Source organism: Protobothrops mucrosquamatus, unplaced genomic scaffold (assembly GCF_001527695.2).
Source record: "Protobothrops mucrosquamatus isolate PMUCROS unplaced genomic scaffold, P.Mucros_1.0 scaffold153, whole genome shotgun sequence".
Lineage (NCBI taxonomy): Eukaryota > Metazoa > Chordata > Lepidosauria > Squamata > Viperidae > Protobothrops > Protobothrops mucrosquamatus.
In genome coordinates, this window is record NW_015386517.1 from 313,548 (window position 1) to 340,130 (window position 26,583).

Sequence of the window (26,583 nt, forward strand, 5' to 3'; positions counted from 1 at the left end):
AATTCATAAGGAGAAACAAAAGCAGAAATAAAAAGTAACGCAAGGAAATGATCTCTCCTCCTTCACACTCATAGGAAAAAAAGTTAATGTTGCAAGAAGACATCTCCAACATCATCTAGAATGGTCTTACCTGGCATGCCGAACATGAGAAAGTAGCATCAACAAATTTGCCAAGCGAGTTGTTTGTTGGGGTAAAGGGACCCCACTCTTTCCAATGACCCACACCAAGGCATCTGTCACTGAGTTTAGCAGATGGCCCAGTTTTTTGTTACTCTCAGGTTCTTCTGTAGAAGATGATAGTGGATACATGCCTACACAAGAGTAGCAAAAATCAATGTTAACTAGTTATTAGGAATCCCCCTTCCCTTCCTATGATTAAATCTGAATTAAACATTATTCCTCTTGGGTCTATATTGTTCACAATGAGTGAGAAATATAAATGTTTTCAACTCAGCCTGAAGATTCTGGGAACCAAACCTAGACATCTTTACATATAGAGCAACTACTCTGTAACTAAGCTAGAGCCTTACTACTACTACTACTACTACTACTACTAATAATAATAATAATAATAATAATAATAATAATAATAATAATAATAATAATAATATCAGAAAAGCTGAAGAAAGAGATAGCTAATTCTGGCTGCACAAGACCAAGCCACAAGAACAAATGCATACAAAGCCAGAATTGAGAAGAAAGCAACAGAGAGCAAGTGCTGCCTCTACAAAGAAGCTGAAGAAACAATAGATTCACCTGATTAGCTGCTGCAAGAAGATTGCACAGACTGACCACAAACAACACCATAACAAAGTAACAAAAATGGTCCATCAGAATATCTGATAGAAATATCATTAGCCTGCAGGGAAGAACTGGTGGGACCATAAAATAAAGTAATAGAAAATGAAAAGGCTACAGTGCTCTGGGACTTTAGATTTCAAACAGACAGGCACCTGTCACACCCCAGACTTAACAATTGTAGATAAGAAAGACAAAAAAAGTCTGTATAGTGGATGTGGCAGTACCTGAAGACAGCAAAATAGAAGAGAAAGAAGATAATAAAATAAAAAACCTGCAAATAGAAATAGAATGACTGTGGTAAAGAAAGCAAAGGTAGTAGTATAGTACTAATAGCAATAGGCCCCTTGGGTGCAATCCCAAAACAACTGGAACACCACTTGAACACCATTGGCATTGATAAATTCACCATCAGTAAATTGCAAAAGGCAGCTTTACTCAGAACAGCTTTCATCCTACAATCTAACATCGTCAAACTTCCACATATCCCAGGTCCTTGGGAAGGACTCAATAGGCGGACAAAAACCAGTCTGAACATTTGGCCAACTGTTCGACAGATCATAATAATAATAATGTTGTCATGGTTCCAACAGATGAAACTCTTTAAAAGAACTTCGAGGCATTGTTTACCTTAAAGAATCTTTTATTTGAGAAACAAAGTATCAGCACTACACCGTTAAAGCCAAAAACTGAATCCCCCCCCCACACAAAGTAGCAAAGCACAATTCCCTCCTCCAATTAACAGTCATAAATCACATTCCCCAATTAGCTTGAAGTGCGGGCTTTCTCCCCAGCTCTCCAGCCCGCCAAATCTTTATAAGCTCTGGGCGCAATAACCTTGATTCCCACAGCTGAGTTATTGTTGTTATGACTAGCTGGACTCCCCCCTCCCAGCACCATCTAACTCTAAAAGCGAAAGAGAAAAGATGGCTACATTTCCATCTGTTGTCAAAGCAAGAACATCCGATGTTAGCAGCATTGACAAATGTAATTGAAAACATTGACTTTTTAGCAAAGATATAGCAATAGAATTTGGTCTAGAACCATCAGGATGAAGCCTAAAAGTATCTTGGCATTCTACAGCTGGATAACATAAAGAGTGGAGAAGTTAAAAATGAGATTAGTAAAAAAAAATACATGTAAAGAGTAAAAAAAAATTGCTAGACAAAACTGAATGGAGGAAACACTATTAGAGCTGTCAATACTTGGACAGACCTGAGATACAATACAATGCTGGAATTATTAACTGGACACAAGCCAAACTAGACAGTTTGGACTGAAAAACAAGAAAATTGATGATTATTCACTATGCATTATATTCCTATAGTGATATTGTTAGATTAGACCTGCTCCTCAAAAATGGGGGCAGAGGTATTCCTCAGGTCAAACTAACTGTTAAAGAAGAAAAGCATGAATTGGCCTATTATGTAAAAGACAGCCAAGAACAAGCATCAATACAAGTTTAAAATTCGAACTTACTAAATGTTCAGGAAACAAAAACTGAATATCAAAATAATGTAATAACAAAATAGAATACTGGCAAGGACAAGTATTACAAGGTATGTTTCTACAAAAGATTTAGGGGAAAATGGATAACAATAAAGCCAGGCAATGGCTTGTAACTAACATTTAAAAAAAGAAACTGAAGGGTTGATTTTAGCTGTGCAAGAGCAAGCTATTTAAGCTCATGCAATCAAAGCCAGAATTGAAAAATCATCAAATGATTCCAAGTGCAGGTTGTGCAAAGAAGCAGAAGAAACGGTAGTTCATATTTTCAGCTCATGCAAGAAGATCACAGAAACTGATTATAAACAATGGCATAACAGTCACCAAAATGATTTACTAGGACATCTGTAAAATTATTATGTACAAGTAATGAAAAATTGGTGGGAACATATAGTTTAAAAAGTAGAGAAAACCATTAAACAGTGCTGAGAACAGACACCATATTAGCCTTGAATGAAAAAAATAATAATCCTATGTCCATTATGAAGCAGCAACTGTGACAATGAACTTCCTCATTTCTGAGAAGTTTTCTCAAAAATCCAGAGGAAAATGGTGGTGGGAGAGAAAGGGGGGAAGACTAGCGGGGAGGGGGAGGAAGTGCTTGCGTTTAACCCATGTTTCTATCTTACTGCAGTTACAAAGTATATGAAAATTGCAAACATGCACACTGGATCTTATCAAGTACTAAATGTACCTGAACAAAGTTTTCTAATAAGTAGGAACAGTTCCCTCCCATAGTTTCCTTCAGATACCCTCTTGGGCTATAATACTGAACAACTGGGACCAAAGAAGTAGCTGACATCTAGTAGCTCCTAACCTTTTCATCTCTGCACTATGAGCTATGCCTGTGAAATAAGTCATTACTTAGTTCAGGAAAATTTCAAGTTAAGAGACTAATTGAAGGGAGGAGTTCTGATATTCCCAATTGTCTATTAAATATAAAATACACAATTTGCATCATAACACAAAATACATTATTTGCATCATAACTCCACATAATGTGATTTGCATTGTTTTATAAAAATGTTTCATTACACAAAGACATTAATTGCCACAAATTAATTTAAATGTCTAACATAGATAGATGCAACAAATATCCATCATGGAGGGTGGAGGAAATGACTGGACAGAAATCTGATCCACTGCATGTGAAGTCCATTAAATAGGGATCTATTAAATCAGAGATAAAATTTACAGATTCTTCCAAATCTCTCTACTAATTCCAGCCAGATCAATTTCTTTCTGGTTAGCTGGCAACCCTAGTTATATAAACATGCATGAGTTGGAAAGGCTGCCTTTTGATGTGCTGATAGCTGAGATGGTTGCCCTTTCAGGGTGAAAAGTGAGAACCAATGAGAAGAAAGAAAGGGGCAACAGAATGACGTCAGTCACTGCAATTTATAGGTATCACTTTTGGAGTCAGCTTTACGGAGCTTAGAATAGGATGGCAGCAGATTGGCAGTTTTCCAGGCAAGTAAAATGAAGCGTTAAAAGTTTAGCTTGTTTAGTAGCTGTGAGGTCAGTTAGACCTACACTGGCACTTAACTGTGGTGCAAAGGTGGAGAAGTTATCTAAAGCTATTCAAAACAGGAGTTGGCACACTGCTATGCATTTTCAACACAAGTTTGTATTCTTCTGTCTTTAATTCACCTACATACAGATACAGCAAATACAGAAGCTATTTATGTTACCAGTGGAATTGCTCCATTCAAATTGGTTTAATGCTGATGCCCAAATATCTATAAAGAGATTTACAGTTCAGTTGGGGGAAATGTATTATCTCTATAATTCATCTCTCTCTCTCTCTCTCTCTCTCTCTCTCTCTCTCTCTCTCTCTCTCTCTCTCTCTCTCTCTCTCTCTCTCTCATATATATATATGATCTATCATCTCTGTCTGTCTGTCTGTCTGTCCGCCCGCCCTTCCATCTATCTATCTATCTATCTATCTATCTATCTATCTATCTATCTATCTATCTATCTATCTATCTATCTATCTATCTATCTATCTATCTATCTATCTATCTACATACACACACATACACATATATATATATATAATCTATCATCTATCTCTGCCTGCCTGCCTGCCTGCCTGCCTGCCTGCCTGCCTGCCTGCCTGCCTGCCTGCCTGCCTGCCTGCCTGCCTATCTATCTATCTATCTATCTATCTATCTATCTATCTATCTATCTATCTATCTATCTATCTATCTATCTATCTATCTATCTATCTATCCAATCACTCAGCTATTTATGCAAAAATATCTCAATTTTCCACTGCATTTTTAGTGGTCATATTTATCTAGGAACTTAATAGGTAATATTCCAAGAATTTATTCACTACCTCTTGACACAGTCTCCTATTACCACCTTGGCCATTTAAACTAACCAGGAATTCAATCCACAGAAACATTAATTTACCTTCCTCTGCACCCAGAAGGCTGGATGACATCTGCACCGCCATGTAAGGTCCTACAGTCCAGGTGGGGATGCAGCTGTGCAGCAAGGAGGATAGTACAAGAGCATTTCTCCCAGCTAATCCCTATCTCCAGGGTCTTCTGAATTATAATCTCTACCCTGGTGGGGCACCTCCTTTTCCCTTTCTCTAACCCACAAAATTAAAAAAAAAAACATTTCAGGAGATTTCAGAAACTCATGAGCTTTCAGTAATTTAACATTTTTCTATTAGATTTAATATATTTTTAGAATTCTGTGGATGCTATTATGAGAGTGTGTTGTGCATACAATGGCATCTGCAGGCACTGTAAATGACACTATGCTCAGTCTAGCCAAAAGTCTAGCTGTTTATTTCATGCTAAGAATTAGCAGGATATCACACTTCCAAAGTCCACCAAATTGTTGCTGAATGTTGGCAGACTGGGAGACTGAATTTTTCAAAAAGCTGGGTCGGTGGCCACATGTGGCTCACAAAATTCCTCATTTGCAGTTGTATAGATTTGGGGGAGAGTGGGACGGGGTTAGGAAGGAGATCCTTTGGTTATTTATCAACACATGCTTGTTTATTCTTGGTAACAAGATCTGAGAGAAGACATTATCTATTCCTTCTTTTAAAAAAAAAATCCAGCAAAAAGAATATCATAAAATATCTGTCAAGTAGAAAAGTTGCTATTCTTAATGTGCTGTATTTGCTTACAAATCATAGACTAAGGTGTACATTTCAGAATGCATGAACATTAAGATTTAATTACTTTAATTAATTAATTAATTAATTAATTAAAGTAATTAAATCTTAATGTTCATGCATTAATTAATTAATGCATGAACAAAAAATGCATGAACATTAAGATTTAGTTACTTTAATTAATTAATTAATTTAATACATATTAATATAATTCTACAACTGCATAAATTTAAGTCATATTTATATTGTACTGATAGCAGAACAGTAGACCATTTTTAATAAAATATTTGATTTATGAGTCACAATGTAAGTTGTACAACTCTCATTGATAAAAAAAAATCTAGATGTCATAAGACCAAATGATCATACTGATAAAAAACACAGCAAACATAAATATTTTATGTATTTATTAGTATTTATTACATACATACATTTATTCTATGTGTGTAAAATCTTGGGAGAAAAAAACACCAGATTAAAAAGAAAGTTGTTTTGTAGCTAATCAATCAATCAGCCAACAACCAAACAACCAACCATATTTTACAGCCTGGCACCCTCTCCAGGATACCAGGCTGTGACTTTAAGTCATACAATTCCTACTGTGGTAATCAGCATAACTGGTAATTCTGCCTTATTTCTTACTTTACAGCTTTCCAATTTTAGTTCAGACCAGTTCAGGGGCCTCTTGGAACAGAGTTTTGATAGCTTGCTGATATGCCATCAAGGGGTTTTTTTTCTTGGCTTCTTTGCATTTGTTAACAGTTTCAAAAAAAGATTTAACTACTCTTGCAGCTGTCCCATCAGAAGATATATTTTACAAACTGCCCCTCCAATACACATTGTTTATTCATTTATAGTTCATGTTTCTATACTGCCATCTCCCTCAAGGATCATATGGGTTGTGTGTATACAGGGAGAAAGAATGTTAGAAAAGGTTATGCTTCTACTCTTTGTGACGAAAGATAGAAGAACTGTTGTTGAAAACACAGAGCAGTGGCAGGTGGGTAGGAAAATAAACACAGTGATTAAGTAGAAGAAATGAGCATTGATTGGCTGTTTTACACCAATGCTCAGCTATTTCCCTTTTTGGGAATCCTTGGAAAATCCAGTTCATCTTGCAAAATATTGTGTGCAATTGGAGAGACAATACAGAAGCAAACAATCATGAGACCAAGCCAGGAAGGCAAGCAATCATGAAATCAGCACAGCAGCATTTATGTGCAGTGTATAAATGGCAGCATACAACATGGAAGGGCTTTAAGAATTTGCAACTCTGCTTACATTGCAGCATATATTCATTTTGTCACTCTATCTCCTTCTCAGTATAGTTGCTTATTCAACTTTTTCTTTGTCCATTACATTGTTCCTCCATACACACTGAAGTGTCCAAGACAAAATGCTTTAGAGCAAAACAATAAACACTAAGGGTGATTATTTTCAGTCAAATTAGCTGAGCTAATCAGCTAAATTAACTAAGCAGTTGTTAAGAAAATGACTCTGAAAATATTAATACCCAATGTACATTTTAAATAGAAAAACAGTGGCTCACATGAATGCCTCATTCAAGATAATGCCATAATTAATTATAAGAGTAAACCAAAAGAAAGATCATATTCATATATTCAGACACCATTTAAAAGGTTTTTAAATTCACCTACTTTCAACGAGAGCTATCTAAAAGTTTCCTAAAATAAAAATTGAAAATTTGAATACAAATATGTTTTCAAAGCTTTTAGAAACATTTCTACCAGATAGGCACTTGAGTTTAATTCTGATGATTAGTTTCTCAAGCACAACTGTATCCTCACTGATTCATAGGCTTGTTGGGCTATAAAAGAGGCCCCATCTCTCCAATACAACCGATAGTGACAAGAGTCCTCTATTGCTTTTGATAATGGAAGAGAGACAGCTTATATGTACATGCATACACATGTATGTGTATGTATTATAACAGGAGACACCAATTTGAAAGAGAAAAATATGTTTTAACACCCTAATTTTTTAATGTAAGAAGTTACTTGCTCAATTTGATAATCAGATCTTGTATCTGGACGTCAATCAAAGGAATAGCTCCCAGAGATTGTGGAGAAACACTGATCTAGAATATACAAACTTAATTCCATAGAAACAACTAGGAAAACAACTGGACGCACACTCACAATCATGCAGAATGACACAATATAGTGATCTTGATCTTAGGTATAAAACCATTATAATATAAGGAACAGAAAAGCATTTCATTCACGTTAACAGCTCTTGTGTCCTTTGAATTTTTCCTACCACAAGCCAACTTTTTGTCGCAATAATAAGCACAGCTTGACATGACTGAAACTTCTACTCACTGGAATTGAGAAGAATCATCGCCTTGACACAGAGATATTCTTTGTGCTGCAATTTCAGCTCTCGAAGCCTTGAAGTTGTTGCCAAGAGCATGTCAAATATTTCCAAAATTCCTTCTACACATTTTCCCTCATCCCTAATTTGAAAATAGTCAGAGGATTACTTGACATACAAAGCATGCTTTCCACCAAAATACTGCATTTTATTCCAACATACAATCATATTTGGTCTCTATTCAGTGATTCATATTTTATGTACACCGTACATATTTTAAGCATTAAATGTAAGTGTTCAACACAAAATTCTTATCTTTGTTTATTTTATAAAAGGTGAAATCATACCTTCATTACAATCTAATTCACGATCATATTCTTTTAACTTTCTTGCTTCCAACAGTTTCTTTTTCTGTCTTGCTGCTCTGATGCTTAAAACTTCCTTCTAAAATAACTATATTTCATTCAGCCTAACATCCCACACATATTTCCAGAATGACCAAAAATTCCAGCCTTGTTTTGACTAGTGAAATCACCACTATGCCTCCCATACAGTTTCTTGCAATCTGAAAAAGCAGAAGTTAAAAAATGATTTGTGGCTATAAAAAGATTGCCCAGCCTAGCACTAGACTGCTACAAAATACTTTCTAGAGCCTGTCCAACTGAAAACTTGTTAAGGAATTGGTAAAGCTTCTTTTAATAGCCTTGCCAGTAAATCTGCAGGAGAGGATGGGCAGGGGTGAACTGAATGTTAACCATGATAGTTCATGCAGGAGAAAATATTTGGGCCATCCTGAATAGAGCAAAAGATTGGGTTTGCTTGTTAATGCATTTTCATTCAAATCTTAACTTCCAAACATACGTGCAAGTCCAACAATACTTAATTCTCACCTGTCAAGCACAAGATCTGGTGCAAATATGAGCTTCCCTGGGTGATCAATGGATCTCCACATTAGACCCACCATTAATACTTCCAACCAACAGCTTTCCAAAAGCCTTACTTGATCATATAGACTCAGCTCTATGAAGCCTTTAAAAGAAGGAGGAAAGGAAAGGAGAAGGCATACTTACATCATGAATACCAAATATACACTCCTTCTCTGTCCCTAGAACAATATAAATTATTAAAAATTCAAAGTTATCTTCTTGATTCACTTGAAATTAGAAAATCTATGACCTCAATTCTTAGAAGTTTGTCAACTGTTGATTCCAAGTGATGGAGCCTTCCTTCCTTCATCTATTATCTATACTGGGTGGCAGACATATGGATTTTGGCTTTATCAATATGATTTATTAATAAATAAATACATACTGGATACCCATTGTAAAGGATTCTACCAGACATGTTAAGATTTTGTAAAAACAATTACCTGAAGAACAAAACTGTAAGGATAAACAAACCATAACTGCAATCACCTTTACCCCCAAGGGCTGAAAGGACCACCAGGTCTTTAACAATTTCCTAAATGACATAATGGATCTCCGGGGGGGGGGGGGTATAGTTCCAGGCAATAAGGATCCTGAGTCCCAAAGGGTAACATTGTTTAATTGATGGAACATATTTAAAGTATATTGTTTTTTTATTAAGTCAATCTTCTATATACTTTAAAATGCTAAAGTATTTATGGGGACAATGTAAGAAGTGAACCACAAAACTATATTTGATCCTACATCTATGACCTGAATAGGTATTTCCCTATTTTGCCTTCATTTCCCATTTTTTCTCTGCAGCTCAACTGATATTTCATGTATTTTAGAATCCACATGAATCAGATTAATTATCCTTTGAGGGAATCTTCAACACTTTCTTCTGCATTTAATTTGCAATTTTGTATGCTCTTCTAATGCTCCCATTTCACGTCCAGACTAATATGTATTTAGCTCCCTGAAGTTATTACTAAATGAAATAGGTAAAAGATGATGGATAAAGAAACCAATTGCTTATCTAAAAGTTCTTTCTTAGGAACATGAAGAGTGAATGCATGTAATAAATTTAATGATAGACTATTTTTGTATTTTCAGTCTGCAAACAATAACAGCAACGAAGTCTCCTTTTTGTACAATGCTGCACTTCACCACATTTTTAGCTCATAAAGAAAGACAGAAATAATAGAAGGAGATACATACAAAAATAAACCACAATACTGCAGATTAGGAAAAGATCTTCCCCAAATCTCAGCAGAACAGCAGAGCTGTTAGCTATTTATTTATTTGTTTCTTTATTAATTTATATGTCACCATCTCGTTGTCCAAAGCACTCTATAAGCCTTTACCATGCATTGTCAAACCTTCATCTGTTATACCTTAACTAGAACTTCTGCAGTAATACAGGTAGTCCTAGATTTAAAACAGTTCACTTAGTGACCGTTGAAAGTTACAACGGCGCTGAAAAAAGTGAGTTATGAGCATTTTTCACACTTATGACTGTTGCAGCATCCCCATGGTCATGTGATCAAAATTTAAATGCTTGGCAACTTGTTCATATTTATGAAAGTTGCAATGTCCCAGAGTCATGTGATCCCCTTTTGCAACCTTCTGACACACAAAGTCAATGGGGAAACCAGATTCACTTAACAATTGTGTTGCTAACTTAACAAATGCAGCGATTCACTTAACAACTCTGGCAAGAAGAGACGTATTTAGGAAATTCATGGATGGGGAACACCACAAATGATCTCCTGCACCCCTGATCTGTGTTATAGTCGAAGACCAGGAGCCACACACATTAGTTAGAAATGAATCAGCAGCAGTCTCCTATTCTAGCTGGCATTAAAAGGAAAGCCTTATGGGAGAATCAACCACTCACTTAAGAAGTCATCTTGGTAGAGATGAAAAAGTGTTTTGCTTTGTTTTTTTAAGAGAAAAGGAAGGGGGAAAAAGAAGGTTTAAGAATTTATACATAAGGATGTGGAATGAACCTCATTGCTCCCTTTAAAAAAAAATCTGTCCTGGTAGGGAATGATTCTTATTGAATGAGATGGTAGAAAGAAGATTTAAGCAGTAAGAACACTACAGTGTTTATTTATTTATCACTTCCTTCAGTTATTTATTACTTTATTGCTTTATTTACTGCTTATTTGCTAGCTTGCTTCAGTTTATATGTTGTTCCATTTCTGGAGTGGCTTTTGTTCTGCCTAGATTAGATTAGATTAGATTAGATTAGATTAGATTAGATTAGATTAGATTAGATTAGATTAGATTTAATCTTATCTACAGCTTTTGACTAATGAGACCACAATTATCCTTCTGATGTTTTACTTTCTCAAATGTTACAGTGCGGTTCCCAATTAATAAAAAAATTAAGTAATGAAAGGGATATTAAATACATTTTTATAAAACATGTATTTAGAAATATATTCTTAGAAAAATATTTGAAATCTACTACTTGCATGAACCTAAATTAAAAAATATCTATAAGCTGCCCAGAGCCAGATAGTGTAAAATTTTAATAAATAGATAAATATAAACAGTATTTGTACAATTAGATTTTTTTTCCTTTTTAGTCTTTTTAGGTTTCTTATTCTTTACCTAATTTGTGCTGTTTCTTGCAGATTTTTATCATGTTGTAAGTTAATTCAAAGTCTTCCAAAATCTAAAAACTTGCCACTAAATTATAAATGTTATTGAGATAAAATATTAAAACTACTAAACGTGTGGATATCAACAATTATATTCTTGCATTGAATTTATTAAATTTTATTTTATTTAAAACTAACACTTTACCTTGACACTGTATTCAAAGAGGACATTCATTGTGTAGTCTAAAAAGGTTATTCATCTCTAGTTTGTAAGAAGAGTATTGTGTGAACATTCATCCAGACTAAAAAGGTTTATGTTAATATGTGCAGTATCAGTTTTTTAATATGATCACACGTCTATTCTGCCTTCTAACTTTCTCACACCACAGATGTATCCTACAATATACATACAGAACGCCAATTTGATTATACAGATTGAATTTAGATAGTGTTTCTCCTGAGAGTCAGATTAATAAGGAAAACAGGCCACTCTGAAACAAATGAAACAATACTGATAAAGACAAATGTTTGTAAAAAAAAAAAAAAAGAGGTTTGGAGGCGTAGTCATATCTGTGGTAGACCCAGGGCTTTTTTTTATCATAGAACGCCCAGAATGGAGTTCTGGCACTTTTTTTGAATGGAACCTTGTAGGGTGGGCAAGGCGGGTTGTATGACATATGTGAGTTCCGGCACCTTTTTTTTTTAACAAAAAAAGCACTGGGTAGACCTATCAAAATCAGTAGAACTTCAGTTACATTAAGCCAGATTTATTTCAAAGTGCTGTTCTAAATATGAATATATTTGGATTCAAGTCAGAGGGTTTTTTTTAAAGTGGGAGGAAAAAAAATAACAAGTGCATTTACTACAAAAATGGATTGAATTGGAGAGGCAGCAGAATTACACACATTCTACCTCCATCACTGTGAGTAACAAAATAAGCAGGGAAAGTAATCAAAAGTGAAAGTGGATTCATTTCCCAGCTGAAATGCGAATGTCTAGAATTTTCCAATGATCAAAGTAAAATTACTATCATCGGGACCCCCATTCAGGACATCAATACCTCCAAATTTCATTTAAGACTTTTAGTGAAAAGGCGGAAGGCAACTGGCTACTGTATTGTTTTTGTGCAAAGTAAATCCTTCATTTTTAAAAAACAAAACAAAACATATACTTTGTTTTTCAGTTGCAAAATATTTTTTATTTAAAAAACATTTAGGAAAAAATTTAGATAAATTTTGTTAACTGTGCTCAAATTGAAATGTTGAAATCAAAATCTATGTATGTAAATGTCACCAATATTAGGCATTATTGTAGTAATGTCTGAAGCATTATTGTCTTTATATCCTAGCTGTAAAGTTGTGTGGCTGTGGCGCCATGCTGAACTGATTATGGTTGAATGTTAGGAGAGTCTTTTGACAATAAAAAACAGTTGTTTTAATTGTCTTCATATTTCTGTTCTTTGAATCATGTAGTTGTTCTTTTGTTGACTCCTGCCCATTCTGTACTAGGACTGGAGTAGATTATACTGTAAATACTGTCAAATATCTGTAGAATAAAATACAGGTAGTCCTCGATTTATTACCACAATTGAGCCCAAAAGTTCTGTTGCTAAGTGATACATTTGTTAAGTGAGCTTTGCCCCATTTTACGACCTTTCTTGTCTCAGTTGTTAAGTGAATCACTGCAGTTGATAAATTAGTGCCCGGGGTTGTTAATTGAATCTGGCCTCCCCATTGACTTTGCTTGTCAGAAGGTCACAAAAGGTGATCACATGACCTTGGGATACAGCAACGGTCATAAATATGAACCAGTTGCCAAGCATCTGTATTTGGTTCACATGATCATGGGGATGCTGCAAAGGTTGTAACTTGGAAAAATGGTCATAAATCACATTTTTCAGTGTCGTTGTAACTTTGAACGGTCACCAAACAAATTGTTATAAGTGGAGGACTACCTGTAGATGCAGAAACTGTGTAGCCACCTGTCATGATGCTTTAATAGAAACCTATTTTCTGAGCAGAAGGTTGGACTTGATGGCCTAAAGGCCCTTCTTAACTTTTGATTTTATAATGCCACTGTTCTTTGGTAGAGTTTTTATCATTCAGTCTGGGCTACAACAGTTCTAGCTATTCTGACTTCATTACTTGAATGTCGAATTAAACCTTGCTCACAACATACATATTTAAATGGGAGCCATCTGCAGATTCAAGATATGCCCAGGATCTGCAAATAGAATGAGGATAAGTCTTAAAGAAAAAGAATATGACTTCCACTAAAGTTAACCCAATTGCTGGTAAATAAGGGCTTCGGATTTATGTATCCATATATGATGCCAGCAATAACTAACATGGAGTTTCTATTTATTCATCCCCAAAGTTCTCATGATTTAAAAGTGTCTAATTTGGGGGCTTTTTTGTTTCTTTTCTATCCCTTACCATACTTCTAATGTTGTTACAACAAAAAGAAATCAAAATACCTTATTTTTAAGGTATTATTTAGCTATAGCTATTTTTCTCATAGAGCTAGGATTACTTCTACTTTAAAAATGTAAAAAAAAAACCCCATCAAATTAGCTAACCAGGGTTTTTAAGCAAACTAGAAACAGCACCAGTCATAGCGGATCAATTGAAAATAATATTCTTTATAGAGGAGAAGAAAACCTTAAACGTTGGGTGAAGTATGTAGTTAAAAGACAAGCAGGAAGAATCACATAGATACAAATGACAGAAAAAGCCATTTGTTATCTAGATTAGATTATTATTAGATTAGATTATTAGATTATTTCCTCACACTGGGAAGCCACTGCTGTCTAAAGAAAGCAATAGAGAAATCCAAGTTTTTAATACAAATGGGTAAAAATCTTTTCAAAACAGGAAATTGGGTTCTAAGTGTAATGTTATTTTTTTTTTAAAAAACCTCAGGGACCCCAAGTTGCCTATTTGGAACAAAAAGGACCAAATATATCACTGGGCCTATCCAACAAAATCCAATTCAGTGGTGAGAAAAGTAAGAGTTTACACTTAGGCAAGAAGAACCAAATGCACAGGTGTAGAATAGTTGGTATCTGGCTCCACAGCAGTAACTGTGAGAGGGATCTAGGAGTCCTGGTGGACCACAACTTACATATGCTGCAGCTGCCCAAAAAGCCAATACAGACATAGGTTGCATCAACAGAGGGAAAGTATCAAAATCACCTGAAGTATTAGTGCTGCTATATTTATTTATTTATTTATTTATTTATTTATTTATTTATTTATTTATTTATTTATTTATTTATTTATTTATTTATTTATTTGATTTGATTTGATTTGATTTGATTTGATTTGATTTGATTTGATTTGATTTGATTTGATTTGTATCCCGCCCTTCTCCTTACCGGACTCAGGGCGGCTGACAGCCTTATAAAACCATATACTGCCTTGATAAGACCCTACTTGGAATACTGCATCCAGTGGTAGGATTCAGCCAGTTCGCACCAGTTTGGCAGAACCGGCAGCTAATTTTTTGTTGCCCAGGCCCAGAATGGACTTCCAGAAGCGGCATCCACACAGAGAAATGGTTGTTCACATATTTGAATCCCACCACTGACTGCATCCAGTTCTAATCACCATGATACAAAAAAGATATTGAGACTCTAGAAAGAATTCAGAATAGAGCAACAAAGATGATTAGGGGACTGGAGTCTGGAGTCTAAAACATACGATCAATGGTTGCAGGAACTGGATATAGGTAGTCCTCAACTTACAACAGTTCATTTAGTGACCGTTCAAAGTTACGATGGCACTGAAAAATGTGACTTATGATTGCTTTTCACACTTACGACCTTTGCAGCATCCCCATAGTTATGAGATCAAAATTCAGATTAGGAATGCTTGGCAACTGATTCATATTTATGACTGTTGCTGTGTCCCAAGTGGATTAGACTACTATAGATGGTTTCCTTAATCCTGTGAAATCTTATGTTCTGTGATTCTACTTTTGTTCCACAACAATGGCCTTACCAAAGTTGTATTACCAAAGAACAATGCAATGTATGATATGCTTTTCTTGTTGTAGGCCCTAAGGTTTGTTTAAAAAAAAAATATTTTTGTCAATACTTATTTTTTAAATGTCATTTAGCACAAGCTCCACTCTAAACACAAGAGTTTTCAAATTCCTTACCAGGGATCTTTTTCGCCCAACCAATCATATGGACCAATTCTTTGTCTGCAAGTTTCGTCAAGGACATCATCATGGAAGCTTCTGTAAATGGCCTGTTGGGGCGACTCACCAACACATTTGGTGGTTCAGCTTCAAGTAATATGGAGACAAACTGTTCTGGGTTTAGCGCATTGCCCAAGGCTTCTTTTACTTGGATCGTACTGTCATTATTCTTTTTCCCTTTGCCTACACAATGCACCAAATCTTCTGGATTGCGATGACGGCGAACGATACGATACCCACAACGCTCTCTTCTTGAACCTGTAATTTTGAAAAATAATTGACTTAATTTAACTCAATCACTGTATTAATTATACATGTGTACCTAAATGGTATAAGAAGAGTTGATTGCCAATTTTCCAAAAGTGTACCAGATCCATGTTGGAAAATTCCGGTGAGCAATTTCCAGTTTAGTTTGCACACATCTAATCCCTATACCCAGATCAGAGCATTGTGTGACATTTAGTTCAACTAGCAAAACTATAGCAAATATTAACAAAAAATGTTTTATTGTTTTACTGTTCTTATGATATACATTGTTTTATCATTTTAGAATTGTAAGCTACTGGTTGAGTTAGGCAGCTATAGAAATTTAATGAGTGAATGACTAAATATATATAAAAGTAGGGAAATTGAAATGGGAAATAAAACACAAAGTGTATTCTGTACCATGAAGTAAACAATTTAGTGATGGGGATGATATATCCATCTATCTAAAAACAAAGCAACATTTTTGCATCAAATATTTTTTTAAAATCACCCTCCAGGGACTTCTAGTAGCATGGCAGTCCAAAATAAAAACAGTAAAAAATAAAATAGGTGTTAATCTTATTGGAGGCTTATATTGCTTCTTATTTGGGGGGCTTTGGAAGCTACTGTATTGAAAGAGGACTTGGGGACTAAATCTGGGTCATAGGATATTATCAAGATCCTTATTGTAGACTTTGATACTCTGGTATGATATCATCAGAAAAGAGCCCTGTCAACAAGAGAGGAACTGATTGGAATCAGGATCCCAGGTAGATGGTAGGAAGCCAAGCAATTGATTTGGCTCTAAATCAACTATTTTCTAAATTCTGGACAAACAACATCCACATAAAGGGTCTGAAAGATGCTGCAAATTTGCTTGAGTGAAGGCACAATGTAGGTCTAGTTTGGCATAATGAAATCCTGATTTAATGAGACTGCGTCCAGAGAACAAAGCGCTCAAACAATTTCTCAGGTTCGTGCCATTCTTCCATATTCAGTCTGTCCTAGTATAGCAGATCCCACAAAAGGATCGTCCTATACACAGACCCCACCTCCTCCCCAGCAGTTGATCAACAAATGTATTATTAAAAAAAATATTATCAAACTTTTTTCTTAATCCTGAAACTTGTTAACTAGATACACAATTCTATTATCTGTCTCTGTGGGTCTCTATGTTTCTCTCTGTCTCTAATCTCCATCTCTGTCTGTCTGTCTGTCTCTCTCTCACACACACACACATACATACACACACACACGCACACACGCATACATACACACACACACAAACAAACACACATAGAAACACACAAATATTCTGAAATTGGATCTGATTCTTCAAATACCTACTTGTATGTTTCTACTGACATTTATATGTTCAATCCAAAAAGTTCCCAACTGCCAAAGTTTTCATGGCTTAATCAAGCTAAATTTACAGATACCACCACAGTTTCTGTCTTGGCATTTAAAGCTATCCATAAATACAATAGAAATGGAATCAACTCAAACATAGTTTATCAACCTTTCTAAGAACAGTGAGTCACTTTGGAAATACTGTATGGTGTAGCCAGAAAACTAGCTGCTGATCTGACTATGGACAGCAAACAAATATTTCCTGGCATCGACATGGAGCTCAGCAGGAATTTCCGTCCAAGACATTTACTCTGATTCAAACAGCGTGTAGCCATAGACCATTCCTCATATCTTCCTCAGCCTTGTTTGGAACTGTATCCATGAAGCAGCTCTCTGTGAAGCCTAGGAAGACTGGGGGTGGGGATGGGGGTGGGGGGTGTTGTTAAATGGAAGCTGAAGGGGAATTTCAAACACAACAGCCCTAAATTTTTTAAGATTCTCAGTCAGGGACATTGTTGCTGCTGTGCACACTGGAAAAGATAGGAAGGTCAGATTTAAAGGCAGAGAAATATGAGGGGATCATAGCCTTTGCTTCTATCCATCACTTTCCTGTGGTCCACTATCTTCTGGCCTGCAACTACCTAGTCACAGCACTTAGAATTGATACTGAAAGAAAGTTTAAGTACCCCTCCTGCCCATTGTTTCTCTTCTGCAAGTGGAGGAGCATGTGCTACTCTCTTCAAAAGACAAAAAGGAGTCAGGAAAGTATAAAGTACAGATATGTATATGAACAGAACAATAATTGCATTGCTGATTTACTCCTGAGACAAGCATTTAAGGAAAGATCTGCAGCTGAAATTTAGTAGTGGAGTCTTACCTACAATCATTGAGAACAATTAAGCAGTGCAATAGCTTTCCTTCCGAAATTGTGGGTGCTTCATCACTGGAGGCTTTTAAGAAGAGACTGGGCAGCCATTTGTCTGGAATGGTATAGGGTCTCCTGCTTGAGCAGGGGGTTGGACTAGAAGACTTCCAAAGTCTCTTCCAACACTGTTATTTTATTATTGTACTTATACCATTGTCAAACTTGCTGTGCCTACTGACAATCCTTCTGTGGAATATGATGCTGACAAAGGATGCTGTCCATTTTTATGGTATATAGGGCATGTTAAAGACAGGCTAGGTAGATTACGCTTCACTTGTTTCCCTTGCTGCCCAACAAGGAAGGGAAACTATTCCCCCATCCTCCTTAAGATTGAATGGGGCTGAGACCAGGGAGGAGACAAGTTTTGGCAATTGGTTAGAATGGTAGGTTTAACTACCATATCTGATAAAGCTCACTTTGGTTTACACAAATGTTTTGCAAGCTTGTTCAAAGGCACCCCAGTTATCAGATGATAATCAATTGACATTTTTAGGGTCCTTTGAGGGAGAGATCTAATGCTATTCCAGACAAGTGGTGAACCCAAATTCAATTGCAGCCTAAACAACAGCTGACAAGGATGGGAGAATTGCCTTATGATACAGTCAAAAGAGAACTGTATCTCTTTCCTACTTCATTAGGTGAGTTGAATCACAGACTGATCCAAATTCACTCAGATCAACTTGGAGAGTTGGCAAACACATGAAGAACCTAGTTTGAAATATCTAGACTCTTTTTCTAGAAAATGGCCCTGCTAGAGAATCCTTATGGACTGGACAAGAAGCAATGTTTCCATGCCAGTCTAAAATTGCCAAGACCTGCCAATCTAATCTCATTCCCCCAAATTCTATGTGAACACACAGCCACAGAATACCTGGCAGATTGTGTCAGATTACATCTTCAGTGAAACTTGTGTCAGGATAAGGAGGTGAACACTACATTAACACTATCCAGGTAACAAAGACTTAAATGTTAGATGAAGATTGAATGGCTCTGAGACTCTGGACATGTTTGTAAGAGAATGGCCTGTACATGGCCCATGCATGTGAGTCCTATATCAGTAATCTGACTGAAACAAAGTATAAAGGGGAAGGAACACAGAATGTTTAATTATTATTTTGTGTATGTGCCTTTGTGACAGTTTTTGACCCCTGGTGACTACCTAGACTAATCCCTGCAATTTTCATGGCAAGGTTTTGGGGACATGGTTTGTTATTAAGAGCTGTGGTGGCATAGTGGTTAGAATGAAGTATTGCAGGTTGACTTTGCTCACTACTAGGAGTTCAATCCTGACCAGCTCAAGGTTGATTCAGTCTTCCATCATTTCAAGGTCAGTAAAATGAGGACTCAGATTGTTGAGGGCAATATGCTGACCCTGTAAACAGCTTAGAGAGGGCTGTAAAGCACTATGAAGCAGTATATAAATCTAAGTGCTATTGCTGTTGCTATTGTCTCTTTCCTAGAGCTGAGAGAGGGTGGCTGGCTGGTTCCATGCCTAAGGCAGGTTTAAAACTCACAGTCTCCCAGTTGATGCCTTAACCATTACACCAAACTGGCTCATACATCATATATACAATTTCTATAATTATGAAATAAAACTAATTTTAGTACACTATCAACAATGCTAAATTTGTACAAAGCTTTGCTTCCCAAAAGAAGTAAATGTAAATGTGGAACTTGTACAGTCTGACCCAAGGGATCAGCTTAACTTCTGAAACACAAAGAACAACCTGAGCCATGCTGACCACAACATTTTTATCCTCTCTGCCAACTAGGGCAGAGGTGACACAGTTGGCCTTCATTTGCTAAGAGATGACAGAGACAGGAGGGAACATCTCTCAACTTCCAGCTACAGGGGGTCGATTAGGATGCTGAGCCACAATTTGGATTTAATGGTGATCCTGAACAGTCAATAGGCTTATTTATATTTTAGTCTTCTTCCAGTCTGGTCCTCTCCTGCTGTACTGGATCATAGTCCTTATCAATTCCAGACAGCATAGACCACAGTATCCAGAAATTATAGTCTAATGCATCTTGAGGGTGTCAGTTTGGCAAAGGCTACCATGTATGGTTCTCCTGATAGTTTAAATGTCCTTTTCTCTTTCATCATACCTTGCCATTTTAAACTTTACAAAGCGAGGGGGGAAAAGCCTCTTAGTCCAAATCCAACAGAAAACCTAGGAAACCGCACTCTCAAATAGAAAGAATAATGCAGAAATTATTACTCAGAAATACCAATCAAGCACAACAAAACATCACTGAAATCTTATCTACTTAAAAACTGAGAACACTGTGTTTCTGGGAATAGACAAATTTGCCAATTTTTATTTTTCTCAGTATCTTGTTCCAGCTTTGAATGTATTTCATCCTATATCCAGATCAATATATACACGTTAAGGAAACTCACATGGATTTTTCTGTAAACTATTCTCTAATACTTCCATTTGTGTATCATTTTTTTAACTTGAAAAATATAAAACAATATTTGGGAAAATGCAAATTTCCACACTGTTCTGCAGTCTTGTTTGTATACAAATTCATGAAAACAGAATTCAGAAGAATGGTTTGCAACAATCCAGCCCACTATGCACCCTCACCCTCATAACAGAGATGACTCTTACAGCCGTTTGCATACCTCAGTTCATATTCCCTTTCCTTCTGAAACATAAACAAAACCCACGTTCCACAATTATTAGCTTCAAACTTCCTTCTAGAACAACAATAACCAGAAATTAAGTCTTTTTTAAACCGAAAATGAAAATTAATAAGATCCTAAGAGATTCAATAGACGAAAGCATCTGCAAAAATATATCACTTTCAATCCAAACCCTAGCTCACACTCACCAAAGTATATTAATAACTAGCAATTTTATGAGTATTAATCTCTTTTTCATGTAAATATTCAAAATGTAAAAAAAAATTTTAATTCTTGGTTCTCTGGAATGATTTTTTTTTCATTTCATAAATTCTAAACCTAGGTGGTATTTATTTAGCTAAAGAAACTTGTAGTGGAAACATCCACATGATTACAACATGCAAAAAAAGAAAACCCTTAGCAGGATGTATAAAATGGTTGCTTATTAAATAATTCATAGAATTTAAACTATTCTGGAATATAATATGCTGCCAAACCATGATGTATATAAAATAATATTCCTGTCATTTTGACAGTCAAATGCAGTCATTATGAAGAAATGAATGGACACATACCTACACATGTAGACACTGACATATATAAGAAATCAGTGCCTATTTCATTTGCACATACTGTATTGCCATCCTCAATAAAAATAAGAAAAACAGAAACACTAATTGCATTGTGCAGAGTTAGCAGAAATGGTCTCATCAGATTACTGGTATGTCTTTCCCACTGTCCCAGTAGGTGAAAGACTCTCTGGGTTCCTTCGTTGTACTTTAATCCAGGCTTCTGCAAATGTTGCCTTCCATATGAGACCAGTTGGCCACTCCTGATTATACTCAATGGGGATTAATTATGAAAACTGAAATTTCTCAAATACTAATAGCACAAAATTGGGGAAGGCAGTTGAAAACTGTCTAAGGAGTGGCAGTGGGGAGGAAAGCAAACTGACAGTGAGAAGAAAAAGAGATAGGAGTCCAACAACAAGACTAAAAAATACTTATTTGGACTTAAAATTATTCTTAAACCTGGGGGGGGGACACACGGACATATCCACCCCCAAATTAAAGTGATATTCCATGCCCCCTCAGCTTTCCTCTACCTAATCTAGATGCCTTGAAAATGGATGTTATATAGGCAAAAAAGAGGAAGTACCTACGGTACTCTCTTCCTGAATAAATGGTTCTGTCCATCCTGGCTCATTCGGGTATCAATATCAGAAAGTTGGCAAAAGATATTCAGCAGCTGAAGCACTGGGACTCTGCATCCTCTCAGCTCTTCCAGCAATGCAAGAGGAGCACCCAGCCAGCACTGAAAAAAGTAAGACAAGTTGTGGGCAAAAAAACACCCGGAGTTCTGGAGGACAGATTTGAGAGGACATGTGACTCAGTTTCTCAAGGCCTCTAAATAAATGTATCATCTCTTCCTTATACCTTACTTTGAATCTGAGGCACTAGGTTTATTTTCTTTTTTCAATGTTGTATTGATTTTATTCCTCTCCTACCCATATTCAAAATTGTGAATTATTGTCAAGGTCCCGGTTTTAACTTTCAGGAATCCACTGGTGTGACAAAAGTTCTCAAGAAGAAACTACTTTCATATTATTTTTCCCAAACTATTCTCAATACAAAACCAAATTGAAGAATTTAGCCCAATAAAAACATAAATTCTTTAGATGATAGTCTACTTCAATCTCTAATCTTCCATTTCAGAGCAGACATTGCAATTAAGGAGAAACTTCCTGACAGTTTGAACAATTAACCAGTGGAACAACCTGCCTCCAGAAGCGGTGAATGCTCCAACACTGGAGGTTTTTAAGAAGAGACTGGACAGCCATTTGTCCGAAATGGTATAGGGTTTCCTGCCTGAGCAGGGGGTTGGACTAGATGACCTCCAAGGTCCCTTCCAACTTTACTATTACTACTACTACTATTATTATTATTGTTATTGTTGTTGTTGTTGTTATTATTATTATTATTATTATTATTATTATTATTATTATTAATGAATCAACAGAAGGATTCCTGGTAGCAACTTTGTTCCCCATACACAAGGGGCCATAGGACTGAAAACACATCCTCAAAGTGTGCATAATTGTTAAGAATTCAAATCCATTCTGGTGTTCTCAATATATCCACTGATTCACACATTAACAACCAGCACATATAGTAATTTTAATTGTTGATAGAATATAATTCATATCTATGAGGAAAGTTGTTTCACTAACCTTAGAGATAGCAATGTAGAGTTGGTTGATGATTGATTTCCTACATTGTGCAAAATCAAGTTTGTTTAACTATGTTTACTGAGTAAAGCCACTTGGCTGAGTGGTTGCATCTTACTCAATCAGAAAGCCTGGTTCCAAACTACAATGACTGCATTCATTTATGGAAGACAAAACCAAATGAATCACATTATGGCTATGCAGCAGGATGTGTGAATTCAGTCTGTATCCTGTTGTGTCCTTTTCACTTTCTGAAGAAATGGAATTAGGTCCTGTGAGAATATCTTTCTTCAGTGCCCCTGTCCGCATTGTCTCACCATCATTCATGATCACAACATTAAATTGTTTTTGACAATCGCAACATTACATTGCTTTTTTTCTAACAAGACTCAGATAAGCTGCAAAAATTTAACAAGCTCCCACCAATATATTTCTGTAGAAAACAAATAACTGACAATAAATCCTTTGCTCCATATTAAATTTTAGACAGTCTCATCACCACCAAAAAAGGCTCAGGGTTTTCAATGCCCTTTCCAATTCAGACTGAGATCCATAACCAGTTTGGCCCATGGTCTTTCCAGAAACACAGACAAGGATTTCTCAAAGAAAGTAACTAAGCTTCCTTTCGAAAGCGATAACATTTTTGCGCCAGTCCCATTTGCCATTTTTCACGTAACACTCAAGCCACTTTCACTGACAGAACCATGGACCTCCTGCCACAGTGCTTTGGCACACTAGCATTCCACTGCCAATTTCCATTTTCAAGAGCGAAAGCATAATTTCAGCCAGTACGGGGCATATTGGTGATTTACAACTATTAAGCCTTAAAAGAATACTGTGCATTAGATCTATTTAAAGCTTCAATGGAAGCAATCACTGGTCCTGTTTCACCTGTTCTCAAATCTAAAATTATTCATACCATTTTCTGTTTAAATATTTGATCATAGGTTCTCAGACTATTATATTTTTTCCTTATTACTGACGAGAGAAAAAAAGCAGTGAGAAGTTCTAGGGACATATTACAGAGCTACATTTTCAGATGAATTAATGAACACCAGATCCTTATTTTTGAATTATTTCTTTTAGGTATAAACATACAAGCAAAATACAGTGTAGGAGTCACCTTGTGGTGAGATGGGCAGAAAACAAATTTAATAAAGAATAATAAAGAATAAGCAAATAGGCACCAATTGCAGACATTAAAACTGCTGAAGCTGGACCAAATATCTAAAGCAGGAATTTCCAAGCATGGCAACTTTAAGATATGTGGACTTCAACTCCCCATGTTGGGGAATCCCGGTAGCTGAAGTCCATATGTCTTAAAGTTGCCAAGGTTGGGAAACCTGATCCAAAGCATGGATCTTGCAGGTCATCAAAATGCTTCTAGTCCCTCTTACATGTCTAGCCTCTCTTACCTGTCTATCTCCTAATTGTCTACTTCCTAATTCACATTGAGACAACACTGTGTTCTTCTACATTTTTGCAAATAGAGAAGCATCACTTTCTGAAGTCAGAGGAGATATGTAATTCAGAGATAAACAAGAAAGTATATCTATGAGTAGCAAAGATTCACTCAACAAACCTAATACTTGTATTCAGATCTAGCCTTTTCCCCAAAGAAGGGCACCACCTTTTAATTTTATTTCTTTATTTGTCAAAGAAAATTCAAACAAAGAAAACAAGAAAATCAAAATGTGACAGGGATGGCAGGAAGAATTTAAATTCAAATAGGCCAGCTGAGGATGATGGAAACTGTATTTGAACACATCAGGAGGGTATCCAGTTGGGAAAGTGATTAATATCCTCCATTCAAATTTCTCTTCCTCTTCCATCATCTTCACCATCTCATGCAGGTACTGTTATTTCTCAGTTTTATTATGATTCATATCTTCTCAAAAGGAACTGCATGGTGTTATAGGGCCTATATTTGGATATTTATAGTTTACTTTGGTTATCTATGGAAAATGTGAGATCACTATAAGTTCTCAGAATGGACAGTGAAAATTTAAATTTAGTCAATGGAATTTTATTCTTGGAAAAGAACACATTTTATATTTGTTCAACAATGATCAATACTCAGCCATTGGCTAAATACCCAGTCATGAATGTCACATATGGGCTGGTGAACTGCTGTGTTGTTTTGATTGAAATTATAATGTAACCTGACCAAACCATGGTGGATAAGTATGAGATTCGTACCTTCATGATTGTGGGGCAGAAAATAGTTGTGGGGCAGAAAATAGTTCTTACTTCACACCCCTTCTCAGTGTATTGTTAATGTCAATTTATTTTAAATTAACAGATGTTTGTTGAACAATAGAAGGTTTTCCTTTTAAGTGATCAGGGTGAGCATTTGGTCCCTTCTGCTGTTGAGATATGCTTATTTTTATCTAAGCAATCTGAAATCAAGGCTGACATACTACTGTACAGTTGTCCTGCAAATAATCTGCATTGTTAAGCTGAGATAATTTAGCTTTGATTTCAATGTATGTATATATATTCCATTTTCCTCTCCCAGAATAAAGAGATGATGGTTGAATTTATGGGCAAGACTCCTAATAAGTAAGATATTGTTTTCTTCATGGAAAACAGATTAAAAGACTGAAAACTTCAAGTGCAGTACAAATCTTCTCTCTCAAATGATTTCTTGTATACATATATGAATAAAGTAAAAATGAATGTATGTATGATCAAAATGCATATTTACAACCAGAATATTTAAATCTTGAGAAAATAATAAAATAAAGTCACAGGAAATGATTTGATCTGAGTTTAGGAATATTAATTTAATATTTATTCTTCAAAGCCTACCATGGTTTTGCAAGAATTAGCAATTCAGATATAATATAATATAATAAACTAGAATATTTGACAAGCACTACATATATTCAGATGTTGTGCTGGATTACAACTACCATGTTCTTCAGCCAGTCATTTGAACAGGTACCAGTTTGGGCTGAAGAGTATAGTAGTTAACAGAGTAATTAAACAGAATGAAGAGTGAATACTTAAAAATTCATAGTACACTTGGTTACTTATGCTTGGGGTTTGTTGTTGTTGTTGTTTATTAACAAAAGGATAAGCACCGGAAGATACCTTGTCATTCATCAATTAAGTTCTTCATTTTATTATGATTTCAAATATCTATTTATACATTTTCAATATTTCAAAAAGTGGTTTGCACATAAACATTTTGTGTTAAGTAATAGCAGATCATTGGCTGTTATTGATGCCCTGACCAGGATGTAATCAAAGCTGAAATGAAAACATAATTCAAAATTGCAAGGAAAAGAAGCAACCATATAAAAATAAATCATTTAAAAGTTGTACTATCTTCATGCCTATTCTGAAAAGATAAAAGATTCCCACTCTTATTGCTTTAAGAAGGAGTCCTTTGGATATGCTAAACAGTTCCTCCTCCCCACCAACCAATGAACTCATAGTCCCAAAGTACGTACATTCTGTACACATTTATATATGGACAGCTTCATTATTGTGCCAGGCCACCTGTGACAGTATCAAGTAGCTTCTGGAGGAAAATATAGGACAGGATAGGAACATCATACTATTACTAAAACAGTTGGGAAAATGCTTTTTAGCTACTATTCAGAGACTCTGTTCCCTGCAAAGATTTAGCCTGGGTGCAGAAAGTGTAAAAATGTCCATTCCCCCAAAATATATGCAGACTCCACTACCAACACCTGGG

The 26,583-nt window shown here is 35.8% G+C and overlaps 1 protein-coding gene across 1 annotated transcript in view; it reads right to left on the bottom strand.

Moving 5' to 3' along the window:
• ESR2 (estrogen receptor 2) overlaps positions 1-26,583 on the bottom strand; it is a 47,597-nt gene that overhangs the window by 4,767 nt on the left and 16,247 nt on the right. The window contains exons 5-8 of the mRNA XM_015813324.1: positions 15,456-15,755; positions 8,668-8,806; positions 7,786-7,919; positions 131-311 (exon numbers count right to left, since the gene is read on the bottom strand). Of these exons, the coding sequence (XP_015668810.1) occupies positions 131-311; positions 7,786-7,919; positions 8,668-8,806; positions 15,456-15,755 (754 nt within the window). The remainder of the gene's footprint in view (positions 1-130; positions 312-7,785; positions 7,920-8,667; positions 8,807-15,455; positions 15,756-26,583) is intronic.